This window comes from Staurois parvus, unplaced genomic scaffold, assembly GCF_062004578.1.
Source record: "Staurois parvus isolate SC_StPar_1 unplaced genomic scaffold, SC_StPar_1.0 ptg000897l, whole genome shotgun sequence".
Lineage (NCBI taxonomy): Eukaryota > Metazoa > Chordata > Amphibia > Anura > Ranidae > Staurois > Staurois parvus.
In genome coordinates, this window is record NW_028318693.1 from 256,068 (window position 1) to 275,796 (window position 19,729).

At 46.1% G+C, this 19,729-nt stretch overlaps 1 protein-coding gene across 1 annotated transcript in view; it reads left to right on the top strand.

The window, feature by feature from the left end:
- LOC149442244 (short transient receptor potential channel 2-like) overlaps window positions 1-19,729 on the top strand; it is a 62,736-nt gene that overhangs the window by 4,373 nt on the left and 38,634 nt on the right. The window contains exons 2-4 of the mRNA XM_089656309.1: window positions 1,238-1,930; window positions 6,643-6,846; window positions 7,585-7,749. Coding sequence (XP_089512435.1) covers window positions 1,238-1,930; window positions 6,643-6,846; window positions 7,585-7,749 — 1,062 coding nt within the window. The remainder of the gene's footprint in view (window positions 1-1,237; window positions 1,931-6,642; window positions 6,847-7,584; window positions 7,750-19,729) is intronic.

Genomic DNA, 19,729 nt, shown 5'->3' on the forward strand with positions numbered 1-19,729 from the left:
GTTTAATATTTGATGAGCCCATCCATGTCTGCTTGGGAAATGGAGATGTTGAAAAACCACAAGCACTCTATAGATGTTTGTTCTTTTAATGGACATCCTCTGTAAGTGCTAGAAAGGCGTGAAACAGAATTATTTAACACAATAGCACATGTAAGTGCCATATCCACTATCCAAGAAGCTGGCCTTCACACACCTTAAAGGATAAGTTCACTTTTTGATAAAAAAAAAATACACATTTCTTTGCAGATTAAAAAAAAATAGCATTTAATATTTTTGCTACAGAAACCTGTAAAGCATTGCAACAGAGATCAGCAGATCGCTGGTGCCATGCAGGTCTCCTGCAGATCTGTCTATATCTGCTTGCCCGTACGCTATGTATGAGCAAGCCGATATACTGAAAGGAAGATTCAATGAACTACCACAGCGCCATGGTAGTTCATTGAGAACTACAAGCCGAAAGCCACCAAGGCTGTAGGGACTTGCAGTTTCTCATTCACAGAGGAGTGATGCGACCAGGCGAAGCCACACAATGGGGGAGGTGGGGGCGAGTAGATCAATCTTGGTAACTTCTTGTTTTTCTTTGGGGCCTCAGAGGAATCTTCCTAAAGCTGGCCACACGTTTCAGTCTGATTTTACTATCTCTATACAATCTTATTAAGCTCTGCCTAAACAAAGCATTTCATTTGTGTCCAGTCAGGTAGGTTCACACACTGTTTGGTAGATCTAAAGGGGATTGTACGATCAGAATACGAGATGTATGGGCAACCTCAACCTTTCCCAAAGCTTATGGCCAACCTTAACTCAACAAATCCAACCTTCCTCAAAGTATATGGCCAACCTTAACTTAATAAACCCAACCTTCCTCAAAGTATATGGCCAACCTTAACACAACAAATCCAACCTTCCTCAAAGTATATGGCCAACCTTAACACAACAAATCCAACCTTCCTCAAAGTATATGGCCAACCTTAACTCAACAAACCCAACCTTCCTCAAAGTATATGGCCGACCTTAACTCAATAAAGCCAACCTTCCTCGAAGTATATCGCCAACCTTAACTCAGCAAACTCAACCTTCCTCATAGTATATGGCCAACCTTAACTCAATAAGCCATCCTTCTTAGAAGTATATGGCCAACCTTAACTCAACAAACCCAGCCTTCCTAAAGGTAAATGGCTAACCTTTATAAAGTGTCTATGACTGGTTATTAACACATTCTGTATCTTCATTTCCTTAGCCAGCCAACTGGAGGGAGATCGTCAACAAGAAGCTCAAGTTTCCAGTGTCCCTCATCAATGCCATTCATGATGGTAACCTCATCCAAGTCCAGCAGCTTTTACAGGTCAGTGATGGGATCCTGCGGCAACTGGATGACAGCGAGGATCGGTCGTGGCGGGAAGCTCTCAATCTCGCCATCCGGACGGGGAATGAAGAGATCATGAAGACCTTGCTGCACTGTGTAAAGTTTGACTTCCGACAGATCCATGAAGCGCTTTTGGTGGCCGTTGACACTAATCAACCACATGTGGTTAAAATGCTGCTGGACCGCCTGGACCAGGAGAAAGGGATCAAAATGGACATAAAGTCATTCTCCTTGGCTTTCTTTGACAACTCCATAGACAACTCCCGCTTTGCTCCTGGGGTTACCCCGCTGACTCTGGCCTGTGAAAAGGACCTCTATGAGATTGTGGAGATGTTGATGAAGAAAGGCCATATCATTACAACTCCACATAAGATCTCTTGCGCATGCCTGGAGTGCAGCAATGGACGCAAGTATGACCTGCTGAAATTCTCGTTGTCCCGCATCAACACATACAAAGGAATAGCCAGCAGGGCCTACCTGTCCATCGCCAGTGAAGACGCCATGTTGAGGGCCTTTAAGCTGAGCCGGGAGCTCAAGCGTCTTTCCAGGAAAGAACCAGAATTTAAGGTCTGCTATAGTAACACTGTTTTATTTATGTGTCTACAAAGATTGCCAATGTTGGGGATAGTTGTATGGACATTTAGTGGCACTTGCAAGCAGTAGTCATCATGTTTAAGTCAGTGCTCTAGGATTCTTATTGCTCATGTAGGCCAACTGTCTTTTGCTGTCTACCCATCCCTCTCTCACAGATATCACTGCTTGAGTTAGAGCAATGAGGTGTCTTAAATGTTGCAAATAGCATTGTAATGTATTGGGTGGGTCAAGCTCCCCCTACCTAATAAACATCCTGACAAATGCAAGAAAGTACACTAATCTCTGATGAGGTGTGCACACATTACATGGGTTGATAACAAAGCTAAGAATGCAGAGTTCACAAGAGCCACACTCCAATGATATCACTTAAATTCATCGAGCTTCATTCATACAGACACTGTATGGCACCAATGCCTGCCTAGGAACCAGTTTTGCTGACACCTTTCACTTTCCTAATGAGGGGCATCAGGGCAGATGTGTCTAACTTTGATTAACGAAGCTGATGTCACTGGAGTCATTCTTGTATTCTATATACAGTTTATACAAAGCATGGATGGCTTCCTATTTCCCCAGCTGAGGGGAACAGTGAATATTGGAGTGGTGGAACCTCTCTGTAATGCTGAGCATGCAATCAGCTTGGTCACTTTTCCCCTACACATTCCCACCACTGACACTTCAGCTCAAACCTTCAGTAGTCAGCTCTGCTCTCCAGAGGTTTTATGCTAACTGATAAGGTACTCCAACAATTAAAGGTTAGAAAAGAAAGCACTCTCCTTGCCCTCCTAATGTCAGCCTACTACAGGTCAACTCAACCCCCCACTGACCCTCTAGTCATTCTTCTGCCCTATAGACACTCCTGATACTCCAATTGAAGAGTGCTGCTACCCACCCCTGCCCAGTTCAGCCTCTCATGGGTAGCTGGTCCTCTTTGCTGGTAGTAAATGGATCAGAATGTTCCCTAGGTGCTTGAGCCTAGTTATTGCCTGGCATAGTGCTGGCTTTTGGTATATTGTGGTGATTATCAAAGTTTCCCATGTTATTTTCCTATATCCCATAGTAGGCTGGTGCAAGGAAAGTGGAAAATTGTCTTTAGATATTTACCATAATTTTCCTTTTCTGGCAACTCCTTATGTCAGCCAGGGGATCCCTCTAAATTCTCCGTTGTGAGGGCTAGTTATAGGAAGTTGAGGAAGGGTCAAAACACAGATAAACAGTTGTGCTCAATAAAAGCCCAGTGAGGCCTGTCAAGGTGTTGGGCATATTGTAACCGGGCTTGTTTGTGGCGTTGGCACAGTAAAGGTTTCTGTCTGTCAACTTGACCATGCAGCTAATTTTTGTTTAAGTATCATAGTATTGTGTTCCTTGAAACAACCACACCGTGTTTTTCCAGAGCAGCCCGTATTTCTCCTGAGGTTTTCTTTGTATCCCAAACAATTCTTCTGGCAGTTGTGGCTGCAGTCTTTCTTGGTCTACCTGACCTTGGCTTGGTATCAAGAGATCCCTGAATCTATTACTTCCTAATAAGTGATTGAACAGTACTGATTGGCATATTCAAGGTTTTGGATATCTGTTTATCCTGGGCTGAGTTCCTAGGTCTGCACAGATGCTGTGCCCATTATGATGGGTTCCCACCATCCATCCATTGACTTCAAGGGTCTGTACACCTGCTTTGCCTATTATGATGGGTTCCCACCAACCCTGCACTGATATCCAAGGTCTGTACACTTGCTCTGCTTATTATGAACGGTTCCCACTATCCCTGCACTGATACCGGAGGTCTGTACACCTGCTGTGCCCATTATGAGGGGTTCCCACCATTCCTGTGTTGAATTCCTGAGTCTACACACCTGTGGTGTCATCAGCCTCTGTAACGGAACTGACCCAGACTGCACTCGAGTACTTCCGTTTGAATACCGCTCCCCCGTCCGAACACCGTCAACAGACACCACAGCCGACCATACAAGAGTAGACGACACCACTCTTGAAGTAAACCAGGAGGAAGACTAGTTTATTTGAACACAGATACAGGATATATACACTCGGGACAATCCTCCCTCCCTGCATAATGACACAGGGCGGGGCAATCTACATTTAGTAAAAAGAGACACACAGGTATTCAAACTTCACTCCAGCAGACAGTGCCATCAGGAGGGAGGGCTGCTGGAGACACCCCCCCCCCCACTACGCTAATACACATAAAATAAACCTCTTGGTGCCGGCCGAATGCAAATGTGCGGCCTCACGGCGTCTGGGCCTAGATGCCGAGTGGCCGCACTTTTTCGTTCTATTAAAAAAAACATGTGCTGAAAAAGTGATAGAGCAAGGGAGGGTTATAATGTCTGTCAGATTTTTTTGGCCATCTGTGTCCCATTTTTCAGATTTCCCTTCACTTCCCATAGCTGAAAAGGAAGTGAGAGGAAATCTCTGCATATTATGGGAATTTCTTGGGGCCATCAGGTCTTCAGAACTAGTGTCCCCATTGGAAGATTTCCCCTCTATTGCTTTTCTGGGGACAACCCAAAATTTGGGTTTTTCTTTATTTTCGCTTTCATTGATAATGGTAAACAGGACAAATAAAGAGGGTGAATCTCCCTAACAGGGCACTGACAGCAATAAAAACTGACAGGGGGTTCTGCCTTTAGTTATATTTGAAGTAATCCTGACAGTGACAGCAATCTGTCACTGGTTGTACTGTAACTATGGAAAAGTCACCTTGGTAGAGGACTACAGAACGCCTCCCCCACTCCCTATATTCATAACATAGAGGGGAGGTGTTTTGTGGTCCATAGTCTGGCAGAAAAAAGACAAAAGTCCATCCAGTTCCACCATAAAAAAAAACTTATAATCCAACACCCACAGTTGATCCAGAGGAAGGCAAAAAAAACCCCAGCAAAGCATGACCCAATTTGCTCCTGCAGGAGAAAAAATTCCTTCCTGATCCCCCGAGAGGCAATTGGATATTCCCTGGATCAACTTTACCTATAAATGTTATATCCAGTTATATTCTGTGTACAGTGCCTTGAAAAGTCTTCATACCCCTTGACATTTTCCCCATGTTGTCATGTTACAAACAGGGGACTGACCATTTGGAAACTCGGGCACTGCCCGAGGGCCCGGGGTCAGTAGGGGGCCCCATGAGATGCCCCTGGTACCTTTTTCAGTTTTTTGAGTTTGGGCAAGGACACGGGGCCCCATGATCCCCTATTGCCTGGGGGGCCCCATGATCCCCTATTGCCCGGGGGCCCCATGAGTTGTCAATCCGCCCCTGGTTACAACCAAAAACGTAAATGTATTTTATTGGGATTGGATGTGATAGACCAACACAAAGTGGCACATCATTGTGTAGTGGAAGGAAAATGATAAATGGTTTTTCAAAAATGTTTACAAATATGTGAAAAGTGTGTCGGCATTTGTATTCAGCCCCCCGGAGACAATACTTTGTAGGACCCCCTTTGGCTGCAAATCCAGCTGCAAGTCTTTGTGGGAATATAGTAAAGAACTCTCAGCGCACTGTTGGCTAATCTCCAGTGATATTAGAACAAACATACAAAAAAATCTGCAAGTCCCAAATAAAGTCCGTAACTGTATAACCGCTTTAGGTGGCAGCCATCCCAGAGAGAGCCACCTCTATGTGCATGATAGGAAAGAAAAGAGGAGAGGCGCCTTCTAAGTGCAGGATTAAAAAGAGTTTTTAATAAGCCACAAATGTAAAAATTCATAAAAATGGGGTGGTAAATTAGGCCATAACCAGGGGCGGACTGACAACTCATGGGGCCCCCGGGCAATAGGGGATCATGAAGAGAGAAGAGAGAGAGGGAAGAAGGGAGGGGGGAGAGAGGGAAGAGAAAGAAAGGGGGAGAGAGAAAATCATACATACATACACACACTTATTGACTCTCTAACTCACTCAATGGGGCGGGGGGGCTAAATACACCACTGTGTATTCTGTCATTGGTTCCAACATGGACCAAGACAGCTGGTTATGCCCAGCCCCTCCCGGTAATTTATCAGCCCCGTCCACCACATGCCGAACCCTGGCACCAGGGAGCCAGCAGACCATTCGGTTGAGGTGATCCAGTGAGAGCTGGGAACAATGTAACCGATCCCTGCAGCACGGGCTGACAAGATGTTTGGAAGTATCAACAAGAATTTTTTGCACCTATTACACAGATATAACAAAACACTTTCAATTTAAAGTGATTGTAAATGATCACCTTGTTGTAAAATGACCCATTTAGTTTATAATAGAAATGAAATGCAAAACATTTGTGTATAGATATAAAAAAAACATTATAAATACCTTTTTTCCCTTTTTTATAAGTGATCACATTCCTGCTGTTCTGGATAAGAGCTGAGGGAGGAGAAACAGCAGCATACTGATCTTCCCAATGACTGGCTGTGCAGGGGGGAGGAGGGGTCAGGACAATTCTGATCATTGGAGGAGAGCAGGCTAAGTGTGCTCTCATGCTTAGTGTGGTCAGTTTTTAATAGGAAAGCAGAGGGACTGGCAAGAACTCAAGGGATTTCACACAAAGGAGAACAGGATACTTGGTACAGCAGGCACATATCAGGAATATGAAATGTTACGTTTACATATTTTTTAACAGACCAAAAGGGAGAAAATAAGAGAAGTTAATTGTTGGGGTTCATGGAAATAAAATGTCTCTAATTCTGTGACTCTGCAGCCGGAGTACCTGTCCCTGGAGGACCTCTGTCAGGAGTTTGCGGTGGAGCTGCTGGGGATGTGCCGCAATCAGAGCGAAGTGACAGCGGTGCTGAATGACTGCGGAGATGACAGCGACGAGGAAGAGGTGGACAATCAGGCCTTCGAGGAAGGGATTCCCAACCTGGCAAGGCTGCGGCTGGCTGTAAACCACAAACAGAAGAGGGTAACGTCTCCTCTAATTATTCCTGTTGACGTAAAATACCCGGCCATTCGCAGCAGCCCAAAACTAGTCATGTGACCGCAACCATCCTATAGGGTGAATCCAGTGATGTGTGGATTATAAGTGGAGCCTGCTGAGCTGATTCAGTCCTTGGCTTTTACATGGACACCCCAACATCAGCCGTAATTCACAGCTCAGTTCCTCTCCACCTGGGAATACGTGTTCCCACACCACATGGGATGTCCCAACCCACCTTTGTGTGCTGAAGCTCCTCCTGCTACATAATATAGAAATAAAAACCCCAAAAGGGATGGTAGGAGCCTGTCATAATGGGCACATCAAATGTGTAGGCCTAGGCACTCAGTTCAGGGATGGTGGGAACCCCTCATAATGGGTACAGCAGGTGTACAGACCCGGGAACTCAGCACAGGGATGGTGGGAACCCCTCATAATGGGCATAGCAGGTGTGCAGACCCGGGAACTAAGCACAGGGATGGTGGGGACCTCTCACAAAGTGTGCAGAGCCATAGAGTGTGCAGAGATCTCACCAACAGAGTTTGCAGCAAACTCCATTTGTAAATAAAGCGTCACTGTGGGGGGAAATGATGGATCACACAGGACTGGGAAATCAGCTTTGGCTATGTGTAGACTTTCACAATTTCCAACATGTTCCTTTTGCTCCAGGTTGGTCAGTGGTCTCCACTGTGATTTGTCTGATTCTTTCCTGTCCCGTTCTTCCAGTTTGTGGCACATCCCATCTGCCAGCAGGTCCTGTCCTCCATTTGGAGTGGGAAGCTCTCAGGCTGGAGGGGGAGTAATATGATTTGGAAGCTGTTCATTGCTTGCACCATCTTCATGTCCATGCCGCTCCTCTGCCTCATCTACTGGCTGACTCCCAAGTCCAAGGTATGCTGGAGCTGGGGGGGGGGGGGGGTTCTGGGACATTCCAGTATGTTTTCCATGTATAAAGGGGGACACAGATAAGGGCTTGATGTAAATGGAGGAATTTGATAGGGATCTTAATGTAAGGGGGACTCTGATGAAATCTGTTGTGAGGTGGGACACTGACGAGGACCTGATGTAAATGGAGGACTCTGATATAAGGGGGGATTCAGTTTATAAAACAGATTTTTTTTCTGGCATGCACATATTTGTAAAATATGATATAATATGCTGTGGCCCTCCTACTGTAAAACCTTTGGAGATCCCGGCCCTAGGGCAATAGGATATTCCCTGGATCAACAAGCTACTCTGTTCCTACTTCTAAATATTATTATTATTTATTTATTTCAGGTACTTATATAGCGCCGTCAATTTACGCAGCGCTTTACATATATATTGTACATTCACATCAGTCCCTAACCCTCAAGGGGTGTACAATCTAAGGTCCCTAACTCACATTCATACATACACATACTAGGGCCAATTTAGACAGAAGCCAATTCACCTACCAGCATGTCTTTGGAGTGTGGGAGGAAACAGGAGTACCCGGAGGAAACCCACGCAGACACAGGGGGAACATGCAAACTCCAGGCTGTGGTTGGGATTCGAACCAATGACCCTAGTACTGCCAGGTGGAAGTGCTAACCATTTAGCCACTGTGCTGCCCGGTTTTACTTTGTGTGCTTAGAAGATTTTTTTATCAGTCTACAGCGCTGGCTGGAATCATCCCCTGAGGAAGTCTAGTCCACAATTTCACAGCTGTTACTGTGAAGCCATTCCATCTGTGAAAAATACATTTCTTTTCTTCCAGACATAACATTTGTTGGATGAATGTCATAAGCATTCGCCCAGACTGCACAAACTTCTTCCATGTTTTCTTCCATACTATGACTTCCTATGACCATCATCTCCATCTAGTGGCCAAGATGCCAATATTATTTGATTGCAGTATTTCAGAAAATATACCACATTTTTGCTCCTGAATGGAGCTGATGATCATAGGAAGTCATAGTATAGACCATGACCTGTTTATCTCCTACTCCCTCAACCTCCTAGCGGTCACCAAAACCTGGATCCAAGCCACTGACTCCACCTCCCCTGCGGCACTCACCTATGGAGGCCTCGTCTGGACCTACTCACCCAGATCGAGTGGTCGTAGAGATGGTGGGGTTGGCATGCTCCTGTCACCACTGCACCTTCCAGGTCCTCCCTAACCTCCACTCTCTATCCTTCTCCTCCTTCGAGGCGCACTGCATCCGGCTCTTCTCCCCCAACCCTCTGAGGATTGCAGTAATCTATCGGCTTCCTGGATCCGTATCCCGCTTCCTGGACGACTTTGCCGCCTGGCTTCCCTTCTTCCTCTCCTCTGAGCTACCGACCATCATCCTTGGGGACTTCAATATCCCCATCAACGACAACAACCCGGCTACTTCCCAACTCCTCCACCTAACCTCCTCTTTCGCGCTCACACAGTGCACACAGTCCTCCACCCACACCGATGGGAACACCCTGGACCTCGTTTTCTCCCACCTCTGTACCCTCCACCACTTCATTAACATCCCCTTCCCTCTTTCTGACCACCACCTCCTCACGTTCTTTGTCTCCCCATCCTCTAACTTCCCCCCCAAAGCGTCAAATCATCACCAGCCGTAAGCTCCGCAACCTGAACCCGGCCCCCCTCCACTCGGCAGCTGACCGTCTGTACGACAGCATCCTCCCTCTGTCATGCCCTGGCCTGGCCACTACTACGTACAACGACTTACTGTCAGCTGCCCTAGACACCCTGGCACCCCTAACCACACGTAACATCAGACCCCGACCGCTTCAACCCTGGCAGAATGACCACACTAAATGTCTCAAACTACGCAGTTGCGCGCTGGAGCGCTTATGGCGCAAAACCAGGTCCCCTTGAGCATTCTCTCTCCACAAATCCGCCTTCCTCACTTACACCTCCTCCCTCCACGCCGCCAAGCAGGCCTACTTCGTAACTCTCATTAACACCCTCTCCACCTGTCCTCGCCAGGTCTTCTCCACTTTCAACTCCCTGCTCTCCCCCCTCCCCCCCATCCTTTCCATCACGACCAACAACGCCACCATCAATCCCACCCCCCAAGCCAAAGTCCTAGGTGTCACCCTGGACTCAAACCTTTCCTTCCAACCTCATGTCCAATCACTAGCAAATTCATGCAGGATCCACCTCCGCAACATCTCCAAGATACGTACATTCCTCACCCCAGACACCACCAAACAACTTGTACACTCCCTCATCATCTCACGCCTGGACTACTGCAACTCCCTTCTCACCGGCCTACCCCAACGCAGGCTATCCCCGCTTCAGTCTATCCTGAACTCAGTGGCTAGACTCATCCACCTTACCAACCGCTCCACTTCTGCCTCCCCCCTCTGTCATTCCCTCCACTGGCTCCCGATTGCCCAACGCATTAAATTCAAACTACTAACACAGACATACAAAGCCATTCATAACACTGCCCCAAACTACCTCACCGACCTGATACCCAAATACCACCCTACCTGTAATCTTCGCTCCTCACAAGACCTCCTACTCTCTAGCTCCCTGGTCTCCACCTCCCACGCCAGACTGCAGGACTTCTCCAGGGCTTCCCCCATCCTCTGGAACTCCCTACCCCAACCCATCAGACTGTCACCTACCCTCCTCACCTTCAGGCACTCCCTGAAAACCCACCTCTTCAGGGAAGCCTACCCCACCCTCACCTAACAGCTGATCTCCTCCACTCCTCCTACCACTCCATCCCCCACAGCCACTTTCTCCTGTACTTCTACCCCCTCCCTCCTAGATTGTAAGCTCGAAAGAGCAGGGCCCTCAAACCTCTCGTGTATTGTTTTGTTACTGTATTGTCTCATGTTCTGTCCCCCCAACTTTATTGTACAGCGCTGAGCAAACCTATTGGCGCTATATAAATACTATATAATAATAATAATAATAGTATAGAAGAAAATATGGAAGAAATGTGTGCAGTCTGGGCGAATGTTTTGTCATTCTTCCATTGAATGATTTATAAGTAGACCCCAAATAATGCTCCTTTGTCCAAGAGAATAACTTTGCACCAAGTTCACTAGAAGGACCCAACCAGCTGTGTGAACGAGGCAAGGCATTGGCAGCTACACAATAATCTTGAGAACTGCTATATATTAGTAAGTAGCCCCATAATAGATATTGTTTTCAGTGGTAGACCCCTAGGCATGATAAAAATAGGTGCTTGATCAGCATTTTTTTAAATGGCTGCAAACCACCTTTAAAAAATGATCCACCACAGATTGCTTTTCAGAGGAGCAATAAGGACTGCCACCTGTGTGAAAGAGACCTATATGGCAAATTCAATCAAATATAATTCATGTTTTATCAATAATGTCCCAATGTGCCCAGTCCCCTGTGAACTGCTCTTCTTTTCATGTTTTCATTAGTCCATTTCCAAGTGCCTTCACCAGTGGTTTTCAAACTGCGGCCCTTTGCTGGCCTTTATCTGGCCCTTGAGACACTATTCCTCCCACAGATACAAGGCACAATTCCTCCAACTGATACCAATGGCGGGGATCTACTCTTCCCACTGACACCAATCAAGGGGTAATGTTCCTTCCACATATACAGTACTTATGATGAGGCACTATTCCTCCCACTGACACCAATGATGGGGCACTATTCCTCCCACTGACACCAATGATGGGGCACTATTCCTCCCACTGATACCAATGATGGAGCACTATTCCTCCCACTGACACCAATGATGGGGCACTATTCCTCCCACTGATACCAATGATGGGGCACTATTCCTCCCACTGATACCAATGATGGGGCACTATTCCTCCCACTGATACCAATGATGGGGCACTATTCCTCCCACTGATACCAATGATGGGGCACTATTCCTCCCACTGACACCAATGATGGGGCACTATTCCTCCCACTGATACCAATGATGGGGCATTATTCCTCCCACTGACACCAATGATGGGGCACTATTCCTCCCACTGATATCAATGATGGGGCACTATTCCTCCCACTGACACCAATGATGGGGCACTATTCCTCCCACTGACACCAATGATGGGGCACTATTCCTCCCACTGATACCAATGATGGGGCACTATTCCTCCCACTGACACCAATGATGGGGCACTATTCCTCCCACTGACACCAATGATGGGGCACTATTCCTCCCACTGACACCAATGATGGGGCACTATTCCTCCCACTGACACCAATGATGGGGCACTATTCCTCCCACTGATACCAATGATGGGGCACTATTCCTCCCACTGATACCAATGATGGGCACTATTCCTCCCACTGATACCAATGATGGGACACTATTCCTCCCACTGATACCAATGATGGGGCACTATTCCTCCCACTGACACCAATGATGGGGCACTATTCCTCCCACTGATACCAATGATGGGACTCTATTCCTCCCACTGATACCAATGATGGGACACTATTCCTCCCACTGACACCAATGATGGGGCACTATTCCTCCCACTGATACCAAAGATGAGGCACTATTTCTTCCACCAACACCAATGATGAGGCATTATTTCTTCCACCGACACCAATGGTGAGGCACTATTTCTTCCACCGACACCAATGGTGAGGTACTATTCCTTCCACCGACACCAATGATGGGGCACTATTCCTTCCACTGACACCAATGATGGGGCACTATTCCTTCCACCGACACCAATGATGAGGAACTATTTCTTCCACTGACACCAGTGATGGGGCACTATTCTTCCTCCTGCTGTCAACAGGCACTGTGCTATTTGTTTTACTCTGACTGACCACTAAGCCTAGGACATTGTTTATTCCCAGTGAATCTGGGGCATATTCTACTCACATTGGCCACAATCCAGCCCCCCTAAAGTTTGAAGGACAGTAAACTCAGTAGTCCTCTGTTTAGAAGGCTCGGAGACCCCTGAACTACTTCATCCCTCCACCGAAAAGTCACCCATTTTTTAGTAGCTAGCTTTTGTTGCAGAAGAGGTGAAGTATGTCTCTTCTGCAATACAAAACCTTCTGCTCCCAGATGATTTTGTTTTAAAGTTAGAGTTCTGCTTTGGAAGTAAAAGTGCAGAAATCACTTTGAAGCCGCATTATTGGAGAGTCAGCAGCAGGTGGCGGTGTTTCTCTACTCAAGAAACTAATAGTAAACACAAATCCAATGGATCTATTATTATTATTATTATTATACAGTATTTATATAGCGCCAGAAGGTTTGCTCAGCGCTGTACATTATAGTGGGGGACGGAACATGAGACAATACAGTAACAATACAATACACGAGGGGGCCCTGCTCTTTGGAGCTTACAATCTAGGAGGGAGGGGATAGTGATACAGGAGGAAGTGGCTGTGGGGGATGGAGTGGTAGGAAGAGTGAAGGAGATTGGCTGTTAGGTGAGGGCGGGGTAGGCTTCCCTGAAGAGATGGGTTTTCAGGGTGCGCCTAAAGGTGAGGAGGGTAGGTGACAGTCTGATGGATTGGGGTAGGGAGTTCCAGAGGATGGGGGAAGTCCTGGAGAAGTCCTGCAGTTGGGCGTGGGAGGTGGAGACCAGGGAGCTAGAAAGTAGGAGGTCTTGTGAGCATCGAAGATTACGGGTTGGGTGGTATTTGGGTATCAGGTCGGTGAGGTAGTTTGGGGCAGCGTTATGAATGGCTTTGTATGTCTGTGTTAGTAGTTTGAATTTTATGCGTTGGGCAATCAGGAGCCAGTGGAGGGAATGACAGAGGGGGGTGGCGGATACGGATCAGTTGGTAAGGTGGATGAGTCTGGCCGCTGAGTTCAGGATAGACTGAAGCGGGGATAGTCTGTGATGAGGTAGGCCGGTGAGGAGGGAGTTGTAGTAGTCCAGGCATGTGATAATAAGGGAGTGAATGAGTTGTTCAGTAGTGTCTGGGGTTAGGAACGAACGTATTTTGGAGATGTTGCAGAGGTGGAGTCTGCACGAGTTTGCCAACGATTGGACATGGGGTTGGAAGGACAGGTTTGAGTCTAGAGTGACACCTAAAGCTCTATAGATCTATAGCTTGTCTTAAATTAAAAAAAAATACAAAAACAGAAAAACGTTCTTGCATTACACCCAGACCAACTAGCGGCATGATGGATCTGAGAGCTGCACACTAAAGAATATTTAAACTCTAAGAAAAATGTTCTGGTTTTATAGTACAGTAATGGAAAAGTGAGATACAGTATCGTTTCACCAGCCTCATTCATCATTTATATATTCTGTCATTATTGTCCGTTGTCTTGTTTGTGTACAAATATGATATTACTAATATGCAGCCATATCCTGCTTATGAATTCTTTAAATTTAATAATTCATAGTCAGTAATTATTAAAATGGTCTGGCCCCACCCCTTTCTAAACCTGTCTTCATTAAAGCGGACAGTCACCTTTTTAAAAAAAAAAATTCCCCGCCTCCTCCCCATCCCTAAAACACAATTGCAAAAAAAAAAAAAAAATTTAAGTTAATATAAAATTTTTTCTTAACGTTCAGATCCGTGATTCTTGCCTAGGCAAGGATGGTGTACCTGGACCCTGCGTATGCGTAGGAATGGCGCAGGTCACTCCGGGATCCATTGTGGTGTTTCTGTACATACACGTGGTCCTGCAATCTGCCTCCTTGGATTTTTATGTCGCTCATCTCTAGAGGCAGCTCGTGGGATCTTACACAAACAGCCTGTTTGCTGGCAGGGCCCACTACATGATGTAGCCTTCCCAGGAAGCACACGGGAGCCCAGGTCTACGTCACCAGTGCCTCACTGTACCAGGAAGTGGAAATCACTTCAGTGTAAGTTGTTGGTTATGTGTTAGAGAAGACACTGGTAGCTTGTGATGAGGCAGAACTTGGTTTTACTTGTGTGGCTTAAGTTGCAAACATACAGAACACTGTTATGATCCGCCAGGTGGTGCCTCTGGCTGCCCACTTGACAGACCTACCCAAAGCGTGGAAGTCCCAGTCTGTGCTTTCACCAGGGCCCCTGATGGTGGGGATGGACTTGAAACAGACCAGGACCAGGTCACGACCTCTGAGCAGGCCCACCAGTGGCAGAGGGAACCTCCGGGGATGTATAGGTACCGGGAGAGCCAGATGTGAGGAGGCCGGCAGGACCTAGCAGGATGGATCACGAGTAGTGGTCCCGTGGGGTAGGCGAGGTACAGAATCGGCAGGCGGAGAATCGTCAGGTCACACGCAGGGTCAGCAAGATAAGTCAGTCCGTAGATAGGTCAAACCAGCCGGGAGTCAGGATGGGAGAAGGCAGAGTAGTCAGGACAATCCGGGTCAAATACAGGAGAAGGCAGAGTAGTCAGGACAATCCGGGTCAAATACAGGAGAAGGCAGCGTAGTCAGAACAATCCGGGTCAAATACAGGAGAAGGCAGCGTAGTCAGGGTCAATCAGGGTCAATAACTCAGGTACAGGACTCAGGAACTCAGATAGACCTTGCGACGGTCAGTGACAGTGCAGGGCATCTTTAAATATTGCGCCCTGCACTGTCATTGGCCACCCAGGACGCGCCCCCGGGCTGTCATTGGCCGCCCAAGGCGCGCCCACGGCTCCTACTGCGCATGCGCGGCGTCCTGTCATCTGCGGCTCGCCGGGACCTGGTGCTTGTGTCCCGGAGTGAGCCGTCGCCAGTGCGCGTGCGCCGGCCGACAGGACGCCGCAATCCCTGACAAACACATTTCAGCAGACATCTTGGTTTTGAAGAGAGGAAGGAAGAGAGAGAACCAACAAGTTTTACACATATGCACAACTAGTAACCTTAGTGTACAGTGCCATCTACTGGTCAAGTGATATTAACACACAATACTATATAGTACATGCTGTTGTATTCCCAACATAAGTAAACGCATAAAGCTTTGTTTTTTCTATGACTAAATCCCTTTCCCCCCGCCCCAGCATCCATTAAACAGTTCAGGATGCCTGGAGAGTGGGAAGGATGTACAGTCATGTGACCACTGCCTTAAAGGTCACATGATCAAAACCTAGTCCCACCGGCTACTGACCTGAATCACCAGTGCCTCACTGTACCAGGAAGTGGAAATCACTTCAGTGTAAGTAAACACATAAAGCTTTGATTTTTCTATGACTAACTCCCTTTCACTCCGCCCCAGCATCCATTAAACAGTTCAGGACACTGGGAGAAAGGGAAGGATCGGCAATCACGTGATCACTACCTTAAAGGTCATATGATCAAAATCAAGTCCCACAGGCTACCAACCTGAATCACCAGTGCCTCACTGTACCAGGAAGTGGAAATCAATTTGGTGCCAGTATAACAAATAAAGCTTTGTTTTTGTATGACTAACCCCCTTACGCCTGCCCCAGCATCCTTTACACGGTTCAGGACGCCTGGGGAGTGGGAAGGATCTGCAATCAAGTGACAACACTGTCTTAGAGGTCACATGATCAGAAGCCAGTCCCACTGCTTACCATCGGCCACCTAGCGCATGCATGTGGGAGCTAAAGCCTACCCTTTTATTGACGCTTATTATTATTATACAGGATTTATATAGTGCCAACAGTTTGCTCAGCGCTTTACAATATAACGGGAGACAATACAGCAACAATACAGTTCAATACAAGAGGGATAGGAGGGCCCTGATACTCAGAGCTTAAAATCTATGAGGGAGGGGCTAGTGGTACAAAAGGTAATAACTGTGAGGGATGGACTGGTAGAAGGAATAGAAGATTCCATTATTAGCTGGGGGCAGGATAGGCTTTAGAGGTTTTCAGAGATCGCCTAAAAGTAAGCAGAGTGGGCCATAGTCTGATAAATTGGGGTAGAGAGTTCCAGAGGATGAGGGAAGCTCTGGAGAAGTCCTGGAGGTGAGCATGGGAGGAGGAGACAAGGGAGCTAGAGAGCAGGAGGTTGTTGGAGAAGCTTTTTGAATTTTATCCGTTGGGCAATGGAAAGCCAATGGAGGGATTGGCAGAGAGGGGTGGAGGACACTGAGTGGAGGCCAGTGGGGGGATTGGCAGAGAGGGATGGAGGACACTGAGTGGAGGTCAGTGGAGGGATTGGCAGAGAGGGGTGGAGGACACTGAGTGGAGGCCAGTGGAGGGATTGGCAGAGAGGGGTGGAGGCCAGTGGAGGGATTGGCAGAGAGGGGTGGAGGACACGGAGTGGAGGCCAGTGGAGGGATTGGCAGAGAGGGATGGAGGGCACGAAGTGGAGGCCAGTGGAGGGATTGGCAGAGAGGTATGGAGGACACTGAGTGAAGGCCAGTGGAGGGATTGGCAGAGAGGGATGGTGGGCACTGAGTGGAAGCCAGTAGAGGGATTGGCAGAGAGGGGTGGAGGACACTGAGTGGAGGTCAGTGGAGGGATTGGCAGAGAGGGGTGGAGCACACTGAGTGGAGGCCAGTGGAGGGATTGGCAGAGAGGGGTGGAGGACACCGAGTGGAGGCCAGTGGAGGGATTGGCAGAGGAGGCTGGAGGACACTGAGTGGAGGTCAGTGGAGGGATTGGCAGAGAGGGGTGGAGGACACTGAGTGGAGGCCAGTGGAGGGATTGGCAGAGAGGGGTGGAAGATACAGAACGGTTAGTAAGGTGGATGAGTCTGGCAGCAGCATTCATGATAGACTGAAGAGGGGATAGCCTGCGATAAGGTCGGCCAATGAGGAGGGAGTTACAATAGTCATTAATAATATATAATAATTATAATAATAACAACAACATTTGTTTCATTTATTCCTTTTCAGATTAGAATTTTTCCAATGGATTTGAAATATTTGAAACTGAATTTGCATCAAAAATATTAAATTGATCCAAATTCATTGTGAAGAATAGCTGGTTCTATTCTATTTGAAGTTCAAATTTCAAAAACATATTATTTCTATTTTATTCTATTCTAATCTATTCTATTTTTCTATTCTATTCTGCTTTATTCTATTATTTTCTGTTCCTTTATTTTCTATTCTATTTTATTCCAATCTTTTATTTTCTAGTCTATTCTGTTTTAATTCATTTTTTTCTATTCTGTTTTATTGTATTCTACTCTTTTCGAAATTTGAATTTCAAAAGACGGCTATAGTCTTTCTATCTTATTCTATTCTATTTTTTCCTATTCCTATATTTTTTATTCTATTGTTTTCAATTCTATTCTATTGTATTGTTTTTTTTCTGTTCTATTTAATTCTATTCTTTTTTGCTAATTTTTTTTTTCTATTCTATTCTTTGCTATTCTATTCTTTTATTTTCTATTCTTATTTTATATTCTGTTCAGTTTCTTTCTATTTTCAAAATTTGAATTTCGGAAGACAGCTATATTCTAACACTAATACACACAGGGGTTGATTTAATAAAACTGCACTCAGAATCTGGTGTGCATGAGAGCCAATCAGCTTCTAACGTCAGCTTGTTCAGTTACCCTAGGTTCAAACCAAACGTTTTCTGCAGCATTTTGCAGAAATGCACAGCAGTCTATTTAGCATGATTTCATATGGGACAGGTTCACATCTCCATGTTTTCACCCGGTGCGTTTTTTGGAAAGAGTTAGGGACTCTTTTGAAGGCAAGAAGTTGTGATTTTGGTTCTATAGACTTCAATGGAAAAGCTGCAGAAAAGCATGTAGTGTGTTTATGCCGCATTTTTTATATGTTTTTGCTGCGTTTTAAATCTGCCTAGCAACAATAAAAAAAATGCAAAACGCATTAAAAAACGAGGCAAAAACGTGTCAAAAACACAAGTGCAAAAACGCAAAACGCAATGCAGAAACGGGTCAAACGCAAACTGCATAGGTGTGAACCGAGCCTTAAGCTTTGACAAAACCCCCACAGGAAGGAAATCAGCAATACTTATTTATAATATTTATATTTTGAAATTGTTTTCTATTTTAGCTTAGTTTTCAAATTTAATTCTAATTTTGGACAAAATTTAATTTCACTATTTTGGGTTTGTTTAAATTTGTTCCTATTGTAATTTGGATACAATAGGAACAAATAACAAAAATTAACGAACCTAACATGTCTGATATACAGTATATCAGGGGTGGACTGACCATTTGCGCACTGCCCGAGGGCCCGGGGTCAGTAGGGGACCCCATGAGATGCCCCTGGTACCTTTCATTGGCTTTTTCATAGGCTTTTTTTTGGGTGTGGGTGAGGACACAGGGGCCCCATGATCCTCTATTGCCCTGGGGCCCCATGAGTTGTCAGTCCGCCCCTGCAGTATATATATATATATACAGTCATGGCCGAAATTGTTGGCACCCTTGATATTTCTCCAGGAAATCATGTATTTCTCACGAAACGTATTGCATTAACACATGTTTTGCTATACACATGTTTATTCCCTTTGTGTGTATTGGGACAAAACAAAAAAAGGGAGGAAAGAAAGCAAATTCGACATAATGTCACACAAACCTCCAAAAATGGGCTGGACAAAAGTATTGGCACCCTTTCACAACTGCGGATAAATAAGAATGTTACAAGCATGTGATGCTCCTGTAAACTCACCTGGGGCAAGTAACAGGTGTGGGCAATATAGAAATCACACCTGAAAGCAGATAAAAAGGAGAGACGTTCACTTAACCTTTGCATTGTGTGTCTGTCTGTGCCACACTAAGCATGGACAACAGAAAGAGGAGACGAGAACTGTCTGAGGACCTGAGAACCAAAATTGTGGCAAAATATCAACAATCTCAAGGTTACAAGTCCATCTCCAGAGAACTAGATTTGCCTTTGTCCACAGTGCGCAACATTATCAAGAAGTTTGCAACCCATGGCACTGTAGCTAATCTCCCTGGTCGTGGACGGATGAGGAAAATTGATGAAAGATTGCAACGCAGAATAGTCCGGATGGTGGATAAGCAGCCCCAAACATGTTCCAAAGACATTCAAGCTGTCCTGCAGGCTCAGGGAGCATCAGTGTCAGCGCGAACTATCCGTCGACATTTAAATGAA